We start from the raw sequence: 21,490 nt of genomic DNA, 5'->3' as shown, positions 1-21,490 counted from the left end.
GTGGCAAAGCGAGTTCCATAATTTAGGGTCACAAGAGGAGTCTCCAAGTTTACTTCAACATACTCCCAAACAAGCAAGCATGGGGAGAAAAGGGTTCTGCTGTAAAAGCTTTTGGTCTTCTGAACCTTTAAATATAAGGACAGATTTGCTGAAGACATAAGCTGCAACTCTCTTATGGAGAGTCTTATTCAGGATACTGTGTTCTCAATCCCCACAGCCACATTAAAGGTAGTGGGCTGCCAGGTTACTATTAAAATTTCTATACCATCATCTTCATCATCTGGGTGGGTTATATTAAACAGCACACACAATAGTTAAGAAAAGCGATACTCCCCCTGCCATAGCTTAAAAGGCCATAGATTGTTTGTCAAATGCCTGCATGAACAGGAATGTTTTTGCTTGGTGCCTAAAGATATGTAATGAAGGCACCATGCAAGCCTCCCTGGAGACAGCATTCCACATGCTCCAGGCAAGTGGTCATAATTCTCTAACTTTCCAACCCAGCTACAACATTAACCACAGCTGTCATCCTTTCCACCCAGCTACAACATTAACCACAGCTGTCATCCATGGGTAACTTTACCTGTCCCAAAGGTGGTGTCTGAGTACGTGGTGGCTGTGCACTGGGAGGAATCATAGTTATCTGGGGCTGAAGCTTTGGCACTTGGTTTTTGTTTATCAGGAAAGATTGAGCAGGCCTCAGGCTAATCTGTGGAGAGAGAGGAGAGGTTAAGAATTATGTAGCAAGAGTTCTGTTAGTGTTGTAGCGCGAGTTGCACGTTATCCACAAGCATTTAAGAAGCCTCAGCAACAGCATGACTAAGTAGGGAACTAGTTTTGAGGGAGATGCCATTTTACCATGGCCCTTTATGCCCCCAACCATTATCTGAAATTTTCAGTGTACTTCAACTGCTCTTTCTTTATGAACATATTGCCCTCATATCTCATAATCTTGTTCACAGGACACTGGAGACTCCCGGGGGAGGGGAGAAGGAAGAAGAGGAAAAGGGGCAGGTGGAAAGAGAAAAAAGAGAAAAAAGTTAAGAGGCAGAAGTTAGGGAGGGAGTTCCAGCATTGGTCCTCATAATAACGCGTCTTTTTATAATCATCGGGCATTTCATTTAGGACCAAGTCTGTTCAGACTTAAGTGTATACCTCATCTGCATTAAGCTGTCCTTTCTTAGAAAACCGTGGCGGCATATCCTTGGACGACCCTTGTTGTTGGGATAGAAGTCCCTGATTCTGATTATGGTATAGTTGGCTTTGCCCCTGTTTTCAAGGAGAGTGAAAGGGAGATGAAGACCACCACATCCCAGTACTTGCTCTTTTTATATAGTGTCAAGTGTCTAAAGTACTTCACGTGCATTCTTTACAACAATACTGTTAAGGTCAGTATTATCTTCGCTATCAAGAGATAATAACAATTCATTTCAAAGCAAGGAAGTAATGTATGTTAAGCTACTTTGGAGATCATTTTGATAGAGTATAAATATGTGTGATGCAATGGCTTGCTCAAGCATGGCAGAGGTGAAACACGACCTGGAAACTTTTTGGTTCACAGCTCAATCTTTACAACCACTAATGCTGATTCATAAGATACAATAGTTACTTCAGACAAATGATGGCAGAATTTTAGTTTTATCAATTGTGGAACAGAAAGCCTTGGAACCTACTACTTGAGTGGGAAAGAATTAATTGTTAAGAGCCTTCTGTGAAGCTTATTTAACATTAAGCAACGTATTAAATTATTTATCCTTCTTATCGAGGAATTTGCAAGAATCAGATGTGTAGTATTGCTTTCACTAAGATCACTTACTGGATTTTTCAAAAAGGATTTGCCTAGTTCTCCAAACTGGGATTGAGCAGGGGCCATGAGGTGTCCCCCATGGCCATTGAAAAGTTGATTTGACCGATGTCGCCCCATGGTGGGTGAAAATCTATCTTGAATAACTCCTGGACCAGTACCAATTCCGCTACCTGTTTAATAAAAATAAACAAACAATCAGCCTACAGTATCTTAACATAGCTACATAAAGTGCATTGAAAAGATATTATTACTTCCTAAAGTTGAAGGAATTACCAGGCATTTGTCCAAACATATCAGCAAGCCCTCCAAGTGGATCCCTGTCAAGTTTCATCCTGGGTGGCATGAACGGTCCCTCCAGAAAGAAGTCACTTCTCATCCCTTGAGACATAGGAGGAGGAATAAAAACTCCCAGATCCTTAAAAACAAAATGTTAAATTATGTAATTAAGTTAAAACAGGAGATCCCAAGTCTATGATAAGTAGATACCCACTGGGATAGATCCAGATATAAGCACATGTAATAAAGGCTCATAGAAGCAAACCTCCCTGCCTCTCCTCACTGCGGCCGGTAACCCACCACCCCAAAGGTCAAGTAACCCCAGCCAAATGGGGTGACACGGCACAGCTGATTCACAGTAGCTGAGTGGGGACAACTAGAGCATGAGCTCTGCCCATGGAATCAGTTTTCATCCGATTTTCAGGTAATACCCCCCACCGTCCCATTCCCAATACCACAGCTCATCCTATTCAGCAGGGTTCCTCAACCAGACAGCAGCATGTCTGTTGAGCCACATACCTAAGTACAGCATTTGCCTAGATAAATACGTACTTTCACTGCATCTTGACGGATTTGATTGATAGTCTTTGGTCCATTGTCAAGAAAAGCTTTGCGAGGAACCCAACGGTGTTCTCTCAACTCCACAGTATCCTTAAATAATAAAGAAACAGAATATTAAGTTCAAGGATATATGCCAAAAATACATAACCTGCCAAAATAAACAATTTTATGCTCTTACCTGCAGCAGGAAACGAATCCTTGCCGGCAATTCCTTACTCATCATCAAGGAGCGCATACGGGCAAAGTACTGATCCATTAAGGACTGTTGAGAGAAATTTGTAATGTGTATTCAAGTGAAGGGCTTACAACATACATCATCAGAAGCAAGCTTCTTTACAATTTATACAGAGATTGGAACCAGAACATTCTACGTACAAGTCTAAATAAGACCAGAGGAAATGTCTTGGTTCTGGCCTTCAATTTTTCCTAGTTAACAGTCCTGCTGTAAAGCAGTTATTTACTACTGAATGTTTTACAGTGCAAGTTCATCAATGTCTACTCCAGACTGACATAGCAATACTTCTGTATAAAATAATAAGCTGCCATAAATAAAATACAGCACACAAAACCATTATACTGTTTCCTAAGAGCATAAACGTAAAAACTACAAGACAGCAACAAACCTACGCAATTTAGGCAATGCTTACCTTGGCTTTTGCATGGTCTAGTCTAGGTCCTACTGTCCTCATTATCTGACAGAGGCACTCCAAATCCTCTCCCATATCCTTGAGTTGGACTCTCTTCTTCTTTTCCAAAAGCTGAATTTTTTAAAGCAAAAAAATTAAAATTGCACCTACTAACTCGTTTTTTGTTACCATTTCAGTACATGTGACATAAAATCTCACTAAACTAAATATCAATGTAATATTCTTCCAGTTATTCTTCCACACATAATTAGAATTTTCTGCCTAAATGAAGAAAAAGCACCACTTACTGTTTTGATGCACTTATGAAGGATAGATTCATGAATAAGATCAAGCTTGCCAAGTTCTCCAATGAATTTGATGTTTCCCAGCATCTTGATCTTAGCAATGGCTCTCTGTTCCTCCTCCTCGGGGAGGAGGGGGGCATCATGCTTATCATAGACTTTAAAAAAGAGAGAGATAAGAGATGTTGTTCTGTTTGTATAACATATGAAGCAAAACAGGAATTACATTAAAATTATTTTGAAGTCTTACTATCAACATTTCTGGTGCGGTTTTCAAATTCATCCTGAAGTTTAGAAATTAAGAGGCGTCTGAATGTCTAGAAATAAAAAGGCAGTACTTTTAACACCTTGTAGTTACACAAAACTAATTCTCACATTCGCATTAGTCTGACAGACGTTTGTACTCACTGTGCTTTGCTTCTGTCCTGGATGACACTCTGCTGATGGGCCATCAAAGTTGGGTGCATCTTCTGCCAGTCGCAGACATAGTTGAGCATATAGCGAGCTATATTTTGGCTCTTCAAGGGCTTTGTCTACGATCTAGAGAAAAAGGCTTTCCCGAATTATTTGGAAGAACCAGAGTATAAATAACTCTTCAGCAGCAGATCCCATGTTGCTTCATTTGTGCATGATATGCTAAGTGCACAGCTGCAGGTTCAACACCACCCTTTCCCTACCCCCTTCCAATGTTAGCAATCAGTGCAATGCAAGCATATTGGCTATTCACTAAATTTCGAGACACAAGGCTTACTTTGATGTGACTGTAGCACACACCCATAGATACCCTAACTCTGGGATCCCACAATGAGTAAGAGAAGCAAAGAGCTGGCTTTTATTTGGAGAGGCCTTAGCAGTGCCCCATACTAGGCAAATTATTTTGAGGACAATTGTGGGATACCAGATAACCATACTCTTGCCTCCCCCTCCATCCAATGTTGTCATAGAATTGGATGCAGAGGTTGGGATATTGCTGTGGAGCTACACTCATTGCTCCAATACAGTGCAAGAATTGTTCCTCAAGATGTAAGATAATGCAATGATAAAAACCTGAAAATTTTTGTTCCCAAGAACTAAAATTGTTTACAATAGTATTTCATCTCAAATAGTTATAAAAGGGTTATAACCATTTTCTGTTTATGCAAGTCAAATTACAAACTAATCTGGTTTACTTAAGTCTCTTCTATGAGTGGTCACAAGGATCATTGTATCAGCTGATGAAAATGCAACACTACTTGCTAAGTGAAGAAAGGTTGCAAGCACAGATAAACACAGTGGTTGCTCAGACAACCACTGACCAGACCCAAAGTTGCCGTTTGTAGAAATTTAATTTGGGGTGTAGTTCCTCTTTAGAACAACTTTATTTCACAACAGAAGCATAACTGGATTGGATGAAAAGGTCTGTGATGTTTTGAGTCCTCCTGCTATCCCCTTTAATGGACATTAGATAAGGGACTCTATCCAATCTGGATCAAGCGAGGAACAGTGCTAAAGCTGTTCTACATGTGTAACTTTCAAGCTTGTTCCCCCACCACCACGTTACACCTGCATTATATGGTAGAACAATTACTTTTTTTAATCATAACTTTTCTAATAAGTGTATATTCACTTACCAGCAGTATGATCCCCTTTAGGATGAGCTTAGACTCTACACCCACATTGAGGAGCTCAAGGCATAGCTTGTCAAACTTTTCAGGAGTAAGCTTATTTAATATGCTGAAAGGAAACAAAACAAGGAAACTGTATAAGCATCTCTGCAGAATCCCTTTTTTAATAGCTTTGTCTATTATAAAGGTAAAGGGACCCCTGACCATTAGGTCCAGTTGTGACCGACTCTGGGGTTGCAGCGCTCATCTCGCTTTATTGGCCAAGGGAGCCGGCGTACAGCTTCCGGGTCATGTGGCCAGCATGACTAAGCCGCTTTTGGCGAACCAGAGCAGCGCACGGAAACGGCGTTTACCTTCCCGCAGGAGCAGTACCTATTTATCTACTTGCACTTTGACGTGCTTTCAAACTGCTAGGTTGGCAGGAGCTGGGACCGAACAACGGGAGCTCACCCTGTTGCGGGGATTTGAACCACCGACTTTTGATCGGCAAGTCCTAGGCTCTGTGGTTTAACCTACGGCGCCACCCGTGTCCCTTCTGTCTATTATAGGTGGCTTTAAAAAATGTTTAGGAATCCATAGCCAGTACTAGGTTTTCCTAACAGTTTGTGTTCCAATGCAATTTTTGCAGGAGAAGTTGCAAACATATTGTGTATTCTATCTATTTTGTACTGAGCTCGCATAAATAAAGCTTCCATCATCAACTCGCTGAGGCGGTGGTGGCACCAAATATAGAGCTACTCAAAAACTAAGTAGATTACAGTTCAACTTCTGTGAAGGAACATGAGTATTGTTGGTTTAAAACCCCACGGTAGGACAGGCTGAGGACAGCGAAGGATATAAGAAAACTAAGTTACAAAGATACTGAAGTAAGGGAGTATAGCAGGTAACAAAACCAAAATTATAGTAAGGACAGATGAATATAGCTTGAAACAAGCAAGAGATGACTTGGGCAAACCTTCATAACATTTAAAGCCAGGAAATATGCTAAGGACAGGAGGAAAAGAATTAGATCAAAAGATAGGGGCTGGAATTCAATGCCACACGCTCGCAATCCCCCTCTCCCTCCTGTGCACTGTTCTAGAGTTTGTTCCAACCCATGTCTCAATTTTAGAGCCCAGTGGGCATGCAGACAAATGTGAAATGAGAAAACCCCATTGCAAAAGCACAAGTATTTGCAAAAGGCCTTCACTGACGGTCCTGGTTAGGTGAATCCCACCATGGGTAGTCAGAAGTAGGTGATGGCAGTTCTCTGAACGGTCCTACTATTGCAGCAGTCAAAAAAGCGTAAGATAGGAGGCACATCCCTTGCTTTGTGTGCCTGACAGATAGGGTACCTGTCAAAACTCTAGGATAGCTTTAAGTTTTTTAGATGGGTCTCGGCGCAGGTACAGAATCCATTTAATAGACCGCACAAAGGTCATGCAGAAGAAGCAATAATCTAAATAAACCATGGGTGGCAGAGACATGAAACTACTAAATGCAAGTGCCAAGGAGAATGTGGGACTGGGGCAAAACTGGAAGATTAAGTCTGGCACAGTATGGGCAACCTCAAAGTGTGCAGCTTTCAGAACTGTGGGCTAGGATGCCTGAAGGCACAACAATTTTAGATCTAGGGCCTACACCATGCCAACACATGCTGTTTTTACCCACCAACCTGACCCTAAACCAGCAGCAGCTCAGTAAAAGCTTTCTAGTGTTGCTTTCTGCCTGAAACTGAGTGTCAAGATGATTGTCAAGCATCCTAGGTCACTCAAGATCGGCTGCATTCACCTTGGTGGGTCATAACCTGGGCATGCCTGATCCAAGTGTCCAACAGGGAATACTGCCAGTAATTGCTGCAGGATTGTGATCTAACCAAATATGGTTTAAAACAAACGGCCAAAAAAAGCAGCACATCAGGAAGTGCATTTCACATATTGATCTGTAGCTATCAGCCAATTCTTGGCCATAGGCTTCTACTCACAGTTCCTTTTTCTCAGAACTTACCCTCTTACTTTCCTGAAGATTGCATCGTGTCTTTCTTTGTCATTTGCGGAGTCGTCATCTCGTCTAGTGCTTCGTGAAGGAATCCATTTCTGAGCGTTTTGCCCTGGGGTTTTCCCCAGGAACTCGCTTTATTTTGTAAACAAAAGAATCAAAGGTTAGAACTCATATGTTCCCGTGTTAATTCAGGACACTTAAGTTCAACTTAAAACTACAATCCACCAAGACCAGCTTTCAAGACTGGATGACGTTTCTACCACTCCCTTTCCCTTCTTTTTTACTCCACCTTCTTCAGCAGCATGGATCTCACAAGTAACATATCAACAGATGTGGAACGGAAGTATCATTTGAATAATTCCTGGTTTAAGTTTTTCTGGTGATTGCTACACTGATTAGTTTTCTTTCCAATTTACCACTCAACCAGACTGAGAAATTAACAGCTTTACAAACTAAACCTTATGTTTCAACTTTTCTTCAATATCCCCAAATGTAGTTTCTCATTCATTTCATGAAGCCACAGCCAAGGTAGTATTCAAAATACTAAGCTGACATACCTGTTGCCGGCAGTCTTGGGATAGTGCTGAGGTGCACCCCTACCTCCTCCTCCGCCCGAAGAAGCACTATTAGAAACAAAGTCCCCAACGTTTGACAGTTAGTTATGAGTTGTTTTGCAACAAAAGCAACTTGTATTAGATTAGTATTTCAGAATCCAACCAACCCAAGGAGTTTTCCAGCAGTGGGACTAGTGTAGGGGAAGAAACATCTTGCTCAGTGGCTTGGGCACAGTACTATTTTCTTGTGCCCCTTTGTATGGCTTTCTGACAGTTATATCCATGTGAGTTGTGGGCTACATGTCTTGCCTATCTTGATTACACTATTAACAGGGGAGGAAAGGAGTAACCCTGTTGACAAACAAGCTGGCTGCTATTCCCAATGCCTTAGACTCCCTTGTATAAGGCCCTGAACGGTTCAGTTGCACTAGTGTAATACCACTACTTGCCATGTACATTTGACTGCACTGTTTGCTTCCAACTGCAGATCAAGGTTGTTAAATAACAGAAGGCATTAACAATTAAGCTGCTTTGCTTTTCCATCTACTTCACCATAAAATCTAGTTTTACATACCTGAAACGAGAAGCACCCCCTTCTGCAATCGCACTCTCCACTTTGGCGGCTTGACAATGAAGAATCTTCAAAAGAATAATAAATTGACAGGATAGGGAAAAACAAAACCTAGGAGACAATCAAAGTTTACATTGTAAGTTTCTGATTACCAAAGTCTCACTAGCAAAACAAAAACGATTAAGAGTTAAAGCCCAAAGCTGCAATCCTAACTCCACTTACCTGGGAGTAAGTCGCATTGAATTCAACAGGGCTTACTTCTGAACAGACATGTCTAAGACTGCAGTATATATCAATATACTGTATTGTCAATAACTTAGATCTCTCATCTACTGATTAATTTCCTAGAATGTTACTGCCTGCCCATCTATATTTTGCGCACATTAATTCAAAACAAAGTCTGCATTATAAATTTCTTCAAAATCCAGGAATCTCGATAAGTGACACACAAGAAAAACTACATATTGTATTTTAATTTTTAATACCCTTATGAGAACCAAGCATCAAGTCTGTCTACAGAGGATATGTTTAATATGAACGGTTTAAACTTAAAAGAGCAGAAACTAACAGACAACAGGTCATAAAACCTCTACCCCCCCCCAACAGAGAATGGAAACCATTGTAGACACTCTCAAACGGAGCTCCTTTGCTACGACACCTAGCATTAGGCTCTCCGCCCTGCATAGCCCCATCTGGCTTCCAGGAGGCTTACTCCCGAGTAAAGCCGAGATCGGAGCCTTCATTCATGTAGCGCCACATCAGCGCCACACGTGGCTCCCGTCCTCCCAAGGCGGCGGCCTAGCCTTAAAACCGCGTGCGAGGCGAGACCAGACGGCATGGCTACTGCCAAACAAAAGGCTGCGGAAGCGGCCCACCCACCCGATCCCTCAACAGGCACGAGCCCGCCCCAACCCCCGTCCTCCCCAACCCACCCCCGGCCCTTCCCTCCCCGCGGGCCGCAGGGCACCGCCCGTTTGCAGGCTCGGCGCCCATCCGGAGACTAGGCCCGCTCTTTGTTCTCGGCGGCCAGACATAACCCGACCAGCGGCCAGCCGCCGCGCTGACTGAGCCCAAAGGGCGGGGGACGGGACTTTTCCCGGGCAGCAGGAGATGGAGACACGTATTAAGAAGAGGGGGCCGCCGGGTGGGGTTTGGCGGCGGCGTTTCTCCCAGTCCCACAGAACAGGAGGGGGGGTCTCCGAAAATGAACCACCAGAGGTACTACTCTCCCTCTTCCCCTTCTGCAGCGCATGAATAGGTTAGGGAGAGACACCGCAGCACATCGGCGTCGCACCTTCATCGCGCGACGCCGGCTGCTCTCAGACAAAGGCAAGGCCTTCCCAGACGCCGGCTGAGGGAACCGGGATCCCGGCGGCGGCCGCCATTTTGCGCCTCAGAGCGAACGTGCAGCAGCGAGGACAAGATGGCGGCCGTTTTAGGCAGCGGCCATTTTGCGTGTCGGCAGCCTGGTCCCGGCAGCGTTCCTCGTTTCCCCACCCGCAATACCGGCGCCGGAGCGCTCATAGGTACCAGCAGAGAGGGCTCCGCCGCCGCCCGCCCGCAACCCATCACCTTAACCGACAACAGAGATCCCCTCACCTTCCCTAGAGTCTCGTCAGCGTCCCCAGGACCGGCGGCGGCGAGGGCTGGGGAGAGGCGAGAGAAGGGAGGGGGAGAGGGAGCCGGGGATCGGGGCTGGGGTAGGGAGGGGGGGAGAGCGTAAATGGCAGGACGGGCCTCCGAGTCACCACAGCAGCCACCGAGCGCTTCCCTCCGTCACCTCCATAGAGATCGGACCAACTCACCGCCGCTTCTAGCGCGTACTGAGACAGCCCCACTAACTTTATTACACAGCGCGCAGCCAAACCCTCCTTAGCATGCCGGCTACCAATCGCCGAGGGAGACTCTGCCAAGGCGGCCAATCACAAGGAGAGAAAGGGGCGGGCACAGAGCTGAGGAGGCGGACGAGGTACGGTTGGTTGACGCGAAGCAGCGCCGCAGTGCAGCACCACATTCACAAAGACGGGCACAGTCTCGAGTTAGCGTAGAAAACAACCTCGGGTGGCAGGTTGCGCAAATGGCGCACCGGGTCAATTGGGGCAGCCTGGATGCCTTTCTTCCCCTTCCCCATCACCGCGTTTCCTCCAGTAACAGAAACTGGGAGGGAGAGGCAGTTATGTCCGTTTCTGGCAAGCAGCCCGGCTATTTTCTCATTGTATCCCAGCCTCCCCGCCCGTATCCTGCGTCCAGTGCTACGGAGATTTCCCTGGATGTGGTTTTCTAGCAAAACCGCCCCATGGCTTTGTTCTGATGCCTAAGAACTGCAGGATTAAGGCACTACATTAGGAAGTAGCAGTGATTGGTCATGTGCATGACCCGTGTCTGAAAATTAACTGTGGTCCGATGCCAGTTCACAAGGATAGGTGAACATGGTGTGGGGGCATTTTCAGAACAATGTGAGTGTACCAGCGTTGAAGATCTGAAAGCTATCCTTGCTCTGTTTAGTACATCCTTCTGTGCCCAGTATCTGTAGTCATCGAAACTTATTTCATAGGGTTGAGCTGATGAACAGCATTCTAGAAAAAGTGCTCAAGGCTCCAGCTTTTGGCTCTTACTGCAAGTGCACTTAATAATGTATGAACTTAGAAAAAAAAATAATAATTTCAGCAAGGCGGTGCATCTATATTGGGCTCACTATCAAGGTGTTGAAAATGCCACAGGGTGTAGTACTGCCTGCTACCTATCCCATCTCCCACAAAATGGAAGCATTTTGAAAGGAAAAAAAAGAATAAATCCCAACTTCGTATGCTATGTTTTAAAGGCAACATTTTGATTTTTAAAAATAAATAAATGTCGAATTGTACTATATGAACATAGGTACAGTGGTACCTCGGGTTACATACGCTTCAGGTTGCATACGCTTCAGGTTACAGACTCCGCTAACCCAGAAATAGTGCTTCAGGTTAAGAACTTTGCTTCAGGATAGGAACTGAAGTCGGGCTCCGGCGGTGCAGCGGCAGCGGGAGGCCCCATTAGCTAAAGTGGTGCTTCAGGTTAAGAACAGTTTCAGGTTAAGAGCAGACCTCTGGAACGAATTAAGTACTTAACCTGAGGTACTACTGTATTCCTGACAGAAAATTGCAATATCTTATCCTTTATAAAGTGACAATACATATTCAGTATAGATTAAAATTATTGGTGACGTTCTCCTAACCATAGTTACACAATGATCCAAAACTTGTGCAATATTAGATGAATTCACTGCTCATGTGACTCAAGAAGACATGAATCTAAATGTCTAACACATACCGGTAAATTGCAGTTGCGAAACAGATTTCCATTTTGTAACACAGTGCAGAGTGTCTTGTAGAAAACTTGTTCAGGTTCTAGAGTGTAAGGATGTTAAATACACTAGAATGCCCATGCAAAGAGTAGAAATAAGATATTCCTCTAGGGTTTTGTATAACTCAGTAGCTAAAGATACGTCTATGATATCTCAAAAGCTGTTCGCTTAAGGGAGCATTGGTGGTCTAGGATGCCTGGTGGCTCCTAGCTATAGCTTGCACCCTACCTGCTGGTATGGTCCTGCTTGCCAGCTTCCCATAAGCATCTGGTTGGTCACTGCGATGTTGGAGTAGATAGGCCTTTGGCCTGATCTAGAAGGGCTTCTATTTTGCTTTTATGTTAACTAGAGAGAAATGTAGTCATCAAAGAAATAGAAATATGAGATTTTGCAGTTGGCCAGCAAGAAGCTGAGGGCACCTGTTTGCTTCTGGGGATTTTGCTTTAAATGTTAGCATTGGTTGTCTGATGGACTATCTATTCTCCTATGCTCTGTTCGTAAACATCATAAGTCAGGACTCTTCCCGTCACAAGAAAAGTATCTTTTAAGAAGTTCTCTCTCAAAATTTACCACCATTTGGAGTAGTGTGGTATACCATACAAAATATTTGTTGTTCACTTGACTTGCCACCTCTTTCTTCTTTACTCCTTTAGGGGAAAGAGGTAATGTACTCCCACAGGATTCATGTAAATGTCACGAGCACACTATCAAGCAACATGAAGGGTACATTACTTGCCCCTTGCTCCTTGGAATATGGTTTGCTGCATATGCTTAGATATCATTCTATTAGCTCCTGGATAAGTAGAAATAAAGCACTTTTCATATGACTCAGCAATGGTGGGTGAACACCTACACCATCAAAATCTCTATACAACCTCCATTTGATATGCTTCCCTTACAAAATTTACCTACTTTACACACTCTGCTTTAAACAGTCCAGAAGTAGCCTAGATACAGAAATATAAGGTAAAGAGGAGGTTGAGAGGAGATATGATAGCCACCTAGAAAAACTAAAGAGCTGTCACAGGGAAGATGGAGCAAGCTTGTTTCTCCTGCTCCAGAGGCTGGTACCCAAACCAATGGATTCAAGTTACAAGAAAGGAGATTCCAACTACACATCAGAAAGAACTTTATGACAGTAAGAGCTGTTTGACAGTGGAATAGACACCAATGAGAGGTGGTGGCCTCTCCTTTCTCAAAGGATTTTAAACAGGCTGGATGGCCATCTGCCATGTATTATCTAGTTGAGATTCCTGCATTTCAAGGAGTTGGACTAGATGACCCTTGGGGTTCCTTCCAACTCTACAATTCTATGAGTCTGTGAGATTTTCAAAATTTTGATGGCTGGAACAGACTTTAAGGTAGTTTTCAGATGATATTGTTGGCCTAAAGCTATATAAGCACTGATGTGTGTGTGTGTGTGTTTAACTTGAATGCCACCCTTCATCTGAAGATCACAGAGTGGTTCACAACAGAAAAATACAAAAGGAGAACACAACATACATAACGAAACAAAAACAAACCAATAATTCCCCCCTGCCCTAACACATTTAAAAGGCCATAGAAAGTTAATCAGTCAAAGGCTTGGTTATAAAGAAATGTTTTCACCTGGTGCCTAAAGACATGTAATGAAGGCGCCAGGCGAGCCTCCCTAGGGCAGGGGTCTGCAACCTTTAAGACAAAAAGAGCCACTTGGACCCGTTTTCGAAGAAAAAACAACAACTGGGAGCCGCAAAACCATTGTGACATTTAAAACAAATATATCTCCGGAGCCGCGATCTGACAGTGGGCGGGAAGGTGACGTCGGGACGGTGCGTGACTGACGCACGCACCGCCCCCATGCGACGTCACAGCCAGTACAGCGCCCGCCACAGTGGGGAGTGTCGGGGCACACAATGCGCCTCCTCCCCTCGCTAGTATCTGCCCCGGAGCCGCAGCAAAGGTGTAAAAGAGCCACATGCGGCTCCGGAGCCGCGGGTTGCAGACCCCTGCCCTAGGGAAAGCATTCCACAAACGGGGAGCCACTACAGAAAAGGCCTGTTTTTGTGTTGCCACCCTCCAGACCTCTTGTGGAGGAGGCATACAAAGAAGGGCCTCACGGCATTGATGCCCTGTTAAATTGTGCAATAAATATTTCCATGTGATGGATCAGCTTCTCCCAAAGAGAAAAGTTCTGCTACATAAACATAAAATAAGGCACCTCCTAGTATAGTTCCTGCTATAGCCAGCATTGCTTCAACTACTGATCCAGGGAGGGAAGTCACTATCCTCCCAATTTAAGTGCCCCTGTCAGTTGATTCTTTGGGGAGAAACTTCATCTGCCTGTCCTGTGCCCTACTACTTCTCTGCTGACACAGAGCGTATGTAACCTGAAGCGTATGTAACCTGAGGTACCACTGTATTGCTACAAGCAAGCACTCAGAATAGTAAGCACCTGGGCAGAGGGGAAACAGAAATGCAGTAAGAATAGGTAAGTAGTACCCATATTGGAGAAAAGAGCTAGTGTGGAAACCAGACCAAGAGCAAGATCGTCCACATATTACAATGAAGGCTCTAATACTAAACACATTTACTAGGAAGTAAACCTGAGCACAATGAGACTTGACACTATTAACAAGCTTAGGCTTGCACAGCAGATCACATAATATTCTAAAGACTGACTCATGCCATCTATGGCTGGGAAAAACATGATGCTGTATGCCAGGAGATCTTCCGTTTCTATCATAGTTCCTAAAATGTGGCTGACGTGACAGACTGGATCCCACCCACCCCTTAAAGTCAAAGTGAATTACCGGTACTTTCTAAAAGTCAGCATCTAATTCCAAATACATGACACACTGCTGAAGAATGGAAAATAGGACTCTGGCAAAACCATAAAACCTTAGGAATATCATAGAAATCCTATACAGTATGCATGAGAAACTGTATATGGAAGAGTTGGCAGGATTCAGGTGAACTTGATTATTAAAGTCTGCACCACCAATGTGCACCATGAAAGCAGACATCCCATCAATGTGGTCCTTCACTGACACAAGAGTAGGACGCTAAGGGAAGAGCTATGTAGGCCTTAGTAAAGAGTTCAGAAAAGTTTTAAGTTTTATTAGGCATGTTGAACCTGTAAATATTCGGATGTTGGTTACTCTAACCCCTGTCAGCCACAGCATAACCGGTAGTGAGGGATTTGTAGTTCAATAACATCTGGAGGACCACAAGTTCCTCATCTCTGATGGAGCACATGGGAAAGGGTACCTGTGTGGAATAAAACTAAAAAGAAAAGGCCCCTGTGCTCACAATGAAACACTCTGTATTGTAGCTCAATATTGTTGCATGCCACCTCAGTCTCCAAGTGGTGTGAAATTCCAAGGGTTTCAGGCGCTTATTGAGAGTTTATGTTTCCTTTTGGGAATGAGGAACAGTGGAGATGGTGGTGTCTTTCTGCATCCAACTTCTAACTCATAATGCTTTTCTTGGCCTCTCTACTCGAGCTTTATCTGTTGAGGGAGGGGCCTGCACCCATTTGCCATCTCACACCGAACCTACTTTGGAGCAAAACACTCTTACTAGGAGCTTGAAAACCTTGTGAGTTGATTAGATTTTAAGGAAGTCAAGAACTAGCTTGAAAAAATAGAGCAATTTAATAATAATAAAAATTCTCTCCACATCTATAAAACACTTCTTGAACAATTCAACACAGATGTGGAGAGAAAGGGGGGACGGACCAAGAAGTGTTTTATTCCAAAACAAACTAAACTATTATAAAAAGTATTGCATCAGTGAGCACCAGAACCTGATCTCTTTTATGTTTTGTTCATTTGAGATACTGTACTTGTTTCCTGATTTTTTTTGGCCGACATATGTGGTATACCCCCAACAGACAGATGTGGCTTGAGCATGCTAAACAGCTGGAGATAAGTCAATAAGACAAAAAGACAAAAAATGTCATTAACAATATTTATGAATATAATGAAAATGTTGAATGACGTGCAGCAAGTACAGACAACTCTATGGATCAAATCTGAACTCCTGTCCCACAAATTGCTAGTACTGTACAGAGTACATCCCCTCATACTATAAATGTGAAGGAAAATAAACTTGCATGAATGATAACAGGAATGGGGGGTATAGTGTGGCAGACAAATTATATTGTCCTGGGTATTACTACAGTGGTACCTCAGGTTACATACGCTTCAGGTTACATACGCTTCAGGTTACAGACTCCGCTAACCCAAAAATATTACCTCGGGTTAAGTACTTTGCTTCAGGATGAGAACAGAAATTGTGCTCCGGTGGCGCGGCAGCAGCAGGAGGCCCCATTAGCTAAAGTGGTGCTTCAGGTTAAGAACGGACCTCCGGAACGAATTAAGTACTTAACCTGAGGTACCACTGTATCAGATTTCTGTGAGTAGGACACACAATACCTTGCCAAAGTATTGGAATTGCCTGAGGAGTATTAATAGCCTAGGATATTTGACAGATGTGTCTCCACTGGAGCCAGTTGTTACACAATGGGTGCCATTTCTTCATTCATTTTTTATATACAGGACCACTCTGGATTGTTCAAACTAGGAACAAAACTTAATCAGACATGGTGGTAGGGGGCATATCTTCGCCCTCTACGGAAGATGCAGGCTAGGCCTGTGAGTGAAGAGAAATAATTGAAACTACAGCTTGAGTTTGGAGAAAGAGGCAAGCTTTTGGGGAGCTGCCTCTTTCCAAGAAACTGATGTGGTGGTGCAGTTGATTTGGTTAAGCTGTACCTCCACCCCTGCTCTAGCTGCCTGTTTGTAAAGAAAGTCAAACACTACAAAATGCCAGAAACCTTCTACAACCTCCTTCCAGAGGAAGCTGAACCCGGATAATCATTGCACCTCTGAAATGTCTCACTGCGCAGATGTGTGGAGAATGCAACATTGATTTTTGGCTGTTATTCTTACGTAGTTTATAGAATTTGTGTCATTGATTGATTGATTGATTGATTGATTGTAAGCTTTCTTGATCACGTTATTTTATGTGAAGGCCAGGGTAATGTTTTCCTACATAATATATGAAGAAGAACAATGTGGGGCGGATAGCAGTGTGCTCTCAAAAGGCAAGGGTTTTTGCCCTGCCCCTTCCTTCAAAGGAGTGTATCAAAAGATCTAGTTGCTGATCAGAGACATAAAGGTTTCTATAGAAACTGATGAAGCTGAGGAATTCCACAAAATATCCCACAAGACAAAACAAAAGTGTGTGGGGGGGGGGGATAGAGCAGGAAAAGGGGGCGGGGCAGAGTCTCCTAGACACAGGGCATTAAGAATGCTTTTACCGGGCTGACATTTAGGGTTCTGGTCTTTCTCTCAATTACAGCAGACTTTAGTTTTTAGGCAATACTGTATAGTGACAATAAAAATAGCATCCAATGTGTTTGTTGGCTTGGGAAGTACAATCTCCCCACAAACCTAATCCTCCTAGTGACACTTACTCCTAAATAAATGCATAGCGAGCAGAAATGACTGCAGCAACCTACTAGTCACCTATCTGCAAGATGCAGAACATAGCAGATTATTTATGCATATAATCAAGCAACATTCCCAAGTACTTGCACAGTGAGAAGCTGCCTGAATGACTCAGCAGGATATTTTAAACCATCAAGATTTTTCCCACCTTCCATAATGTTTATCATTACTTTTAAAGACTGAACAAGCAAACATTTCCTTTTGAAATCCAAAGTTCTCAATGTTTCTACTAACTTTCTGTCACCTGCTGTACCCTTCCCGACACCTATAAAAAACAGGACAGCTAAACTAGCATTAACTCCTTGTTTACCATGACCCAGAGCCCCACATGCAACTATTGTATTCACAGGCAGCTACAGTAGGACTGACAACTTTTTTTTCCCTGGCTTTGCTTTGGTGCTTTTAACAATGGTCCACCAGGCAGAAATCCAGCAGGTGAAGTTTTCATTACACATGTTTTAAATGTATGGCGTGCATGCAAAAGCAAGGCCAAAGAAAAATAATTGGCAGTTTGAAATGTTTATTGCTTATTCGCATCCTAACAATCAGTACTGTTATTGACATTAAATACGTTGTCTCAGGAGTGTTTATGTTTAAGTGGATATTCAACAGGGCTCTCTTGGTATCTTTTAGTGAGGCTGATTTCCGTAGCCTATGAAGTAATTACAGTGGTACCTCAGGTTACATACGCTTCAGGTTACAAACACTGCTAACCCAGAAATAGTGCTTCAGGTTAAGAACTTTGCTTCAGGATGAGAACAGAAATCGTGCTCCGGCGGTGTGGCAGCAGCAGGAGGCCCCATTAGCTAAAGTGGTGCTTCAGGTTAAGAACAGTTTCAGGTTAAGTACGGACCTCCGGAACGAATTAAGTACTTAACCCGAGGTACCACTGTATAAAAATCCTTCAAACATGTTCAGAGTGCAATTTCTTTGCCCATTGACTCACTTATCTCCCACATAACTGGGAGTACAGTGGTAAATTGGGTTACAGACGCTTCAGGTTACAGACTCCGCTAACCCAGAAATAGTACCTCGGATTAAGAACTTTGCTTCAGGATGAGAACAAAAATTGTGCAGCAGCAGCAGCGCGGCTACAGCAGGAGGCCCCATTAGCTAAAGTGGTACCTCAGGTTAAGAACAGTTTCAGGTTAAGAACGGACCTCCAGAACGAATTAAGTTCTTAACCCGAGGTACCACTGTATAAGTATGGTTTTTCAGGCAAGAGAGCCTGACTTGCAAGCAGACCTCAAGCCCTGGCAACTTTTCATTTAGATGTTAAGCACTGACTCTCTGTGAAATCAATAAGGTCTGGTCAATTAGTAGGAATGGTTTCTAAATGGACGTTTGTGAGGTTGGCTAATAAATCGGATCTAAGCACTTTAGTTTGTGCAGTGATCCTACATTGTCCACAAAAGTATCTGGTGGAACACATGTTTCCCCTTTTGGAGCAATAATTTAAAAAGCATTTATGTATTTTGGGGACAAAGGAAGGTGCCCAAGGCAGGGTGTCCCAAACTTGGGCCTCCAGCTGTTTTTGGATTACAATTCCCATCACACCTGACCACTGGTCCTGCTAGTTAGGGATGATGGGAATTGTAGTCCAAAAACAGCTGGAGTGGGAAACCCAAGTTTGGGAAACCCTGGCCCAAGGAGATGGTGAACAGAGTCCTTCTTGCATTACGTAGGTGATAGGGAATCTGCTGCAGCCAATCCATTTCTGAAGGGACAATGTGTCCTCTGATATAGATTCATGGAATTGTAGAGTTGGATGCTGTAAGGCTTCTGATGTTACCCAAGTGGAGTAGAGCGCAGCTGTACTGCAGCAATTCCCAAGCAACTGGTGAAGAGGAGCTCTAATGCTTATAGTTTCTGATGGCTCTGGTACATTTCAGAACCTGTCACAAAATGTTGGTACAGATGGCAATGTTACTGCACAGCTCTGCATCTGATTTATTGACAAAATGCTCCCAACCACTTTGCAGGATGGTTCAGATGATAAAGCTAGGACAGGGTGAAAGAACTCACCCCAGAGTGGCTTGGTTGTCTGTTTGGGCCCAGAGAACACTCTCTGGAGTTGGACTAGCAGGCTACCAATCATGACTTGGGGAATCGTTAGAGCAGAAGACATGTAAGATCAACAAGATCACCTGGGGAAATTTTACTTGTAGCACCACACCCTACAGGATTACAGGTCACAGGGTGGTAACCTGAGAACAGACACTCAGTTGGTTAGAGAGTGGTGCTGATAACGCAATGGTTGCAGATTCGATCCCCTTATGGGGCAGTTGCATATTCCTGCATTTGCAGGGGGTTGGACTAAACGATCCTCAGGTTCCATTCCAACTCTACAAGTCTATGATTCTATTATTTTCTGCCATTGCCCCTGTGGAGTGCCCTTCCCTCTGTCATACGCGAGACACCGTCTGCTAGTTGCTTCAGACATCTTGTGAAGACATGTTTTCTTTGTGCAAGCTTTCCCTGACTCATAAGATTGGACCCAGTTATTACTGAATTCCTGTTTTAACCTTCTACTGGGCTGGATTCAGCTAACCCAGAGCATGAACAAAAGCCAATGCAAGGACTCCTGCTAGCACAATGGAGCTTCCCCCCTTCTCCTGCCTCCAAATCCACTGTGGGGGGTTGGGAGAACCCCCAGAACAGCACACAGTGGGAGGAGAGGGGAGATTCTGTCAGAGCAAGGATTTCTGTTTGCCAGATGGAACAGAACGACCATATTAGCTGAATTCCATCCTCTGTTTTCATAATGCAGTTTTACTGTTTTTATTATAGTGCTTCTTTGTTTTTATGTCATTTTTGTAAATTGCTTAGGGATTTAAAAATATTTTAAGTGGTTTAGAAATATTGAATAAATAAATAAATAAATAAATAATCTCTCTCTCTCTCTCTCTCTCTCTCTCACACACACACACACACACACAGACACTGTAATGTTTTCAATATTCAACTTCCACCCCTACCCCCAAGAATGCATTTTATTTATATCTCCCCCAACATTTTTACCCCTAAATTGCAGCAGGGAGCAATCCTGATTTGGGGTGTAGTGAATGAGGAAGGAATATTTAACAATTTTCTCTCACATCATTGTCCCAATGAAAATTGTCCCCCCTCCAACCATTGGGGCTAAAGAAAGTGGAACTACCCAGTTGGCTACTGAGCAGTCTGGAAGCAGAGTTGTTACTTCTCTTCCAGCTTAAAGCAGAAAAGCAATGGTTAGTACTGCTAAGTCATCCGCTCCTGGAAACACTCAAACCTAAAATCTCTTGGCTGAGAGCTCACATGAGGATCTAATCTATTCTCTGATATAAATAGTCCCGTGTATAATAAACAGATCTAAACAGAGAACACTCTCTTCCTTTGGGGCCTTGCTTATAACATTTATTGGATTAGTCTGACTTGCTGATTGATTTCATTAAAGTAATCAAATACAGCATGTCTCCAACAACAAATGCACAAAAATTCTGTGGACCTGATTAGTTAAAACTAAGATTGCTTTTAGATGGGTGTTGATTGTGGGATTGGTGTTCCTCAAGAACCTAAATGTTTTGCACTGTCCACACAACATTATCATTGTGAAAAATTAAGCCTCCCCATCTCTGCAATTTTAATCCCAAATGGGCATTTTTGCAATAGCCCGACAACCAATTTTATTCCCAATTCTATTTAATATCTATATGAAGCTGCTGGGAGTGTCCATTAGGTGTTTGTGGGCAAGATGCCTCCTATGTGCTTGAACATCAGAACTTTGTAACGTCTGAAGAGGGCTCTTGTAACATGTAGCTCAGCACAGAACATCATGGGATGGACTTGCATTGTGATAGTCAGAGGTGTATTTTGGTTTTTTTAAAAAGGACGTTTCAATATTCATATTTTGATAAAAATGCTAGGGTAGCATAAGAAGAAGAGGTGACAGTACTCTATGCCAGTGAGTACTGTCACAATAAACCCACTGACAATCATTTCACCCCTGCTGCCATCAGCCAAGGATGTAAGGTGGGGTGGAGCAAAGTGTCTGTGATGATGCCATGTCATATGTTGCTTTGAAATTAGACAGTATGAAGAAGAGGAGGAAAGAAGACACAGTGGCAGCAGCTCTGCATCTCTCATAATGTCTGTTTCTGCCTTTTAAATGCTTGTTTTACAAAATACATTTGGCTTCCTTTGCTTCCTATTTAAGGAGCTTCGCAATCATGCCATAGTATATTTGTCAGCACTGTGCTTTTCCGTTCTGTCTTGGAATTGGTTACCTAGATACATAATGTCTTTCCGTTCTTTAAACATTTAAGCAAGCACGTAATCTGATTTGATAGATTCCCCCTGAAACAGAATACGTAACAATAATAAAAAGGGGAG

The 21,490-nt window shown here is 43.3% G+C and overlaps 1 protein-coding gene and 1 long non-coding RNA gene across 12 annotated transcripts in view; one reads left to right on the top strand and one right to left on the bottom strand.

Moving 5' to 3' along the window:
* The window catches only part of EIF4G2 (eukaryotic translation initiation factor 4 gamma 2), a 45,386-nt gene that overhangs the window by 5,076 nt on the left and 18,820 nt on the right, over positions 1 to 21,490 (bottom strand). The window contains exons 1-15 of one of the 8 annotated variants that reach the window (XR_014519714.1): positions 9,881 to 10,184; positions 8,285 to 8,392; positions 7,714 to 7,779; positions 7,163 to 7,288; positions 5,183 to 5,285; positions 3,981 to 4,112; positions 3,823 to 3,889; positions 3,579 to 3,730; positions 3,292 to 3,402; positions 2,823 to 2,906; positions 2,636 to 2,734; positions 2,081 to 2,222; positions 1,817 to 1,977; positions 1,156 to 1,269; positions 584 to 709 (exon numbers count right to left, since the gene is read on the bottom strand). Coding sequence is in view for 7 of the 8 variants with exons in the window: in XM_083477483.1 (XP_083333609.1) it covers positions 584 to 709; positions 1,156 to 1,269; positions 1,817 to 1,977; positions 2,081 to 2,222; positions 2,636 to 2,734; positions 2,823 to 2,906; positions 3,292 to 3,402; positions 3,579 to 3,662 (921 nt within the window). In the remaining variant the exon portion in view is untranslated. Of the gene's footprint in view, positions 1 to 583; positions 710 to 1,155; positions 1,270 to 1,816; positions 1,978 to 2,080; positions 2,223 to 2,635; positions 2,735 to 2,822; positions 2,907 to 3,291; positions 3,403 to 3,578; positions 3,731 to 3,822; positions 3,890 to 3,980; positions 4,113 to 5,182; positions 5,286 to 7,162; positions 7,289 to 7,713; positions 7,780 to 8,284; positions 8,393 to 9,575; positions 9,736 to 9,880; positions 10,190 to 21,490 lie in introns of those variants that run through there. The other 7 variants (XM_083477483.1, XM_083477485.1, XM_083477484.1 and 4 more) reach the window with 7 other exon arrangements.
* Positions 15,098 to 21,490, top strand: part of LOC310695154 — a 143,774-nt gene continuing 137,381 nt past the window's right edge. For 3 of the 4 annotated variants that reach the window (XR_014519953.1, XR_014519955.1, XR_014519956.1), the window contains exon 1: positions 15,106 to 15,203. This is a non-coding gene — a long non-coding RNA (uncharacterized lncRNA). Of the gene's footprint in view, positions 15,204 to 21,490 lie in introns of all 4 variants that reach the window. The other variant, XR_014519954.1, reaches the window with a different exon arrangement.

This window comes from Podarcis liolepis (assembly GCF_965112155.1).
Source record: "Podarcis liolepis genome assembly, chromosome: 1".
Classification (NCBI taxonomy): domain Eukaryota; kingdom Metazoa; phylum Chordata; class Lepidosauria; order Squamata; family Lacertidae; genus Podarcis; species Podarcis liolepis.
This window is presented reverse-complemented; position numbering and strand designations above follow the sequence as displayed.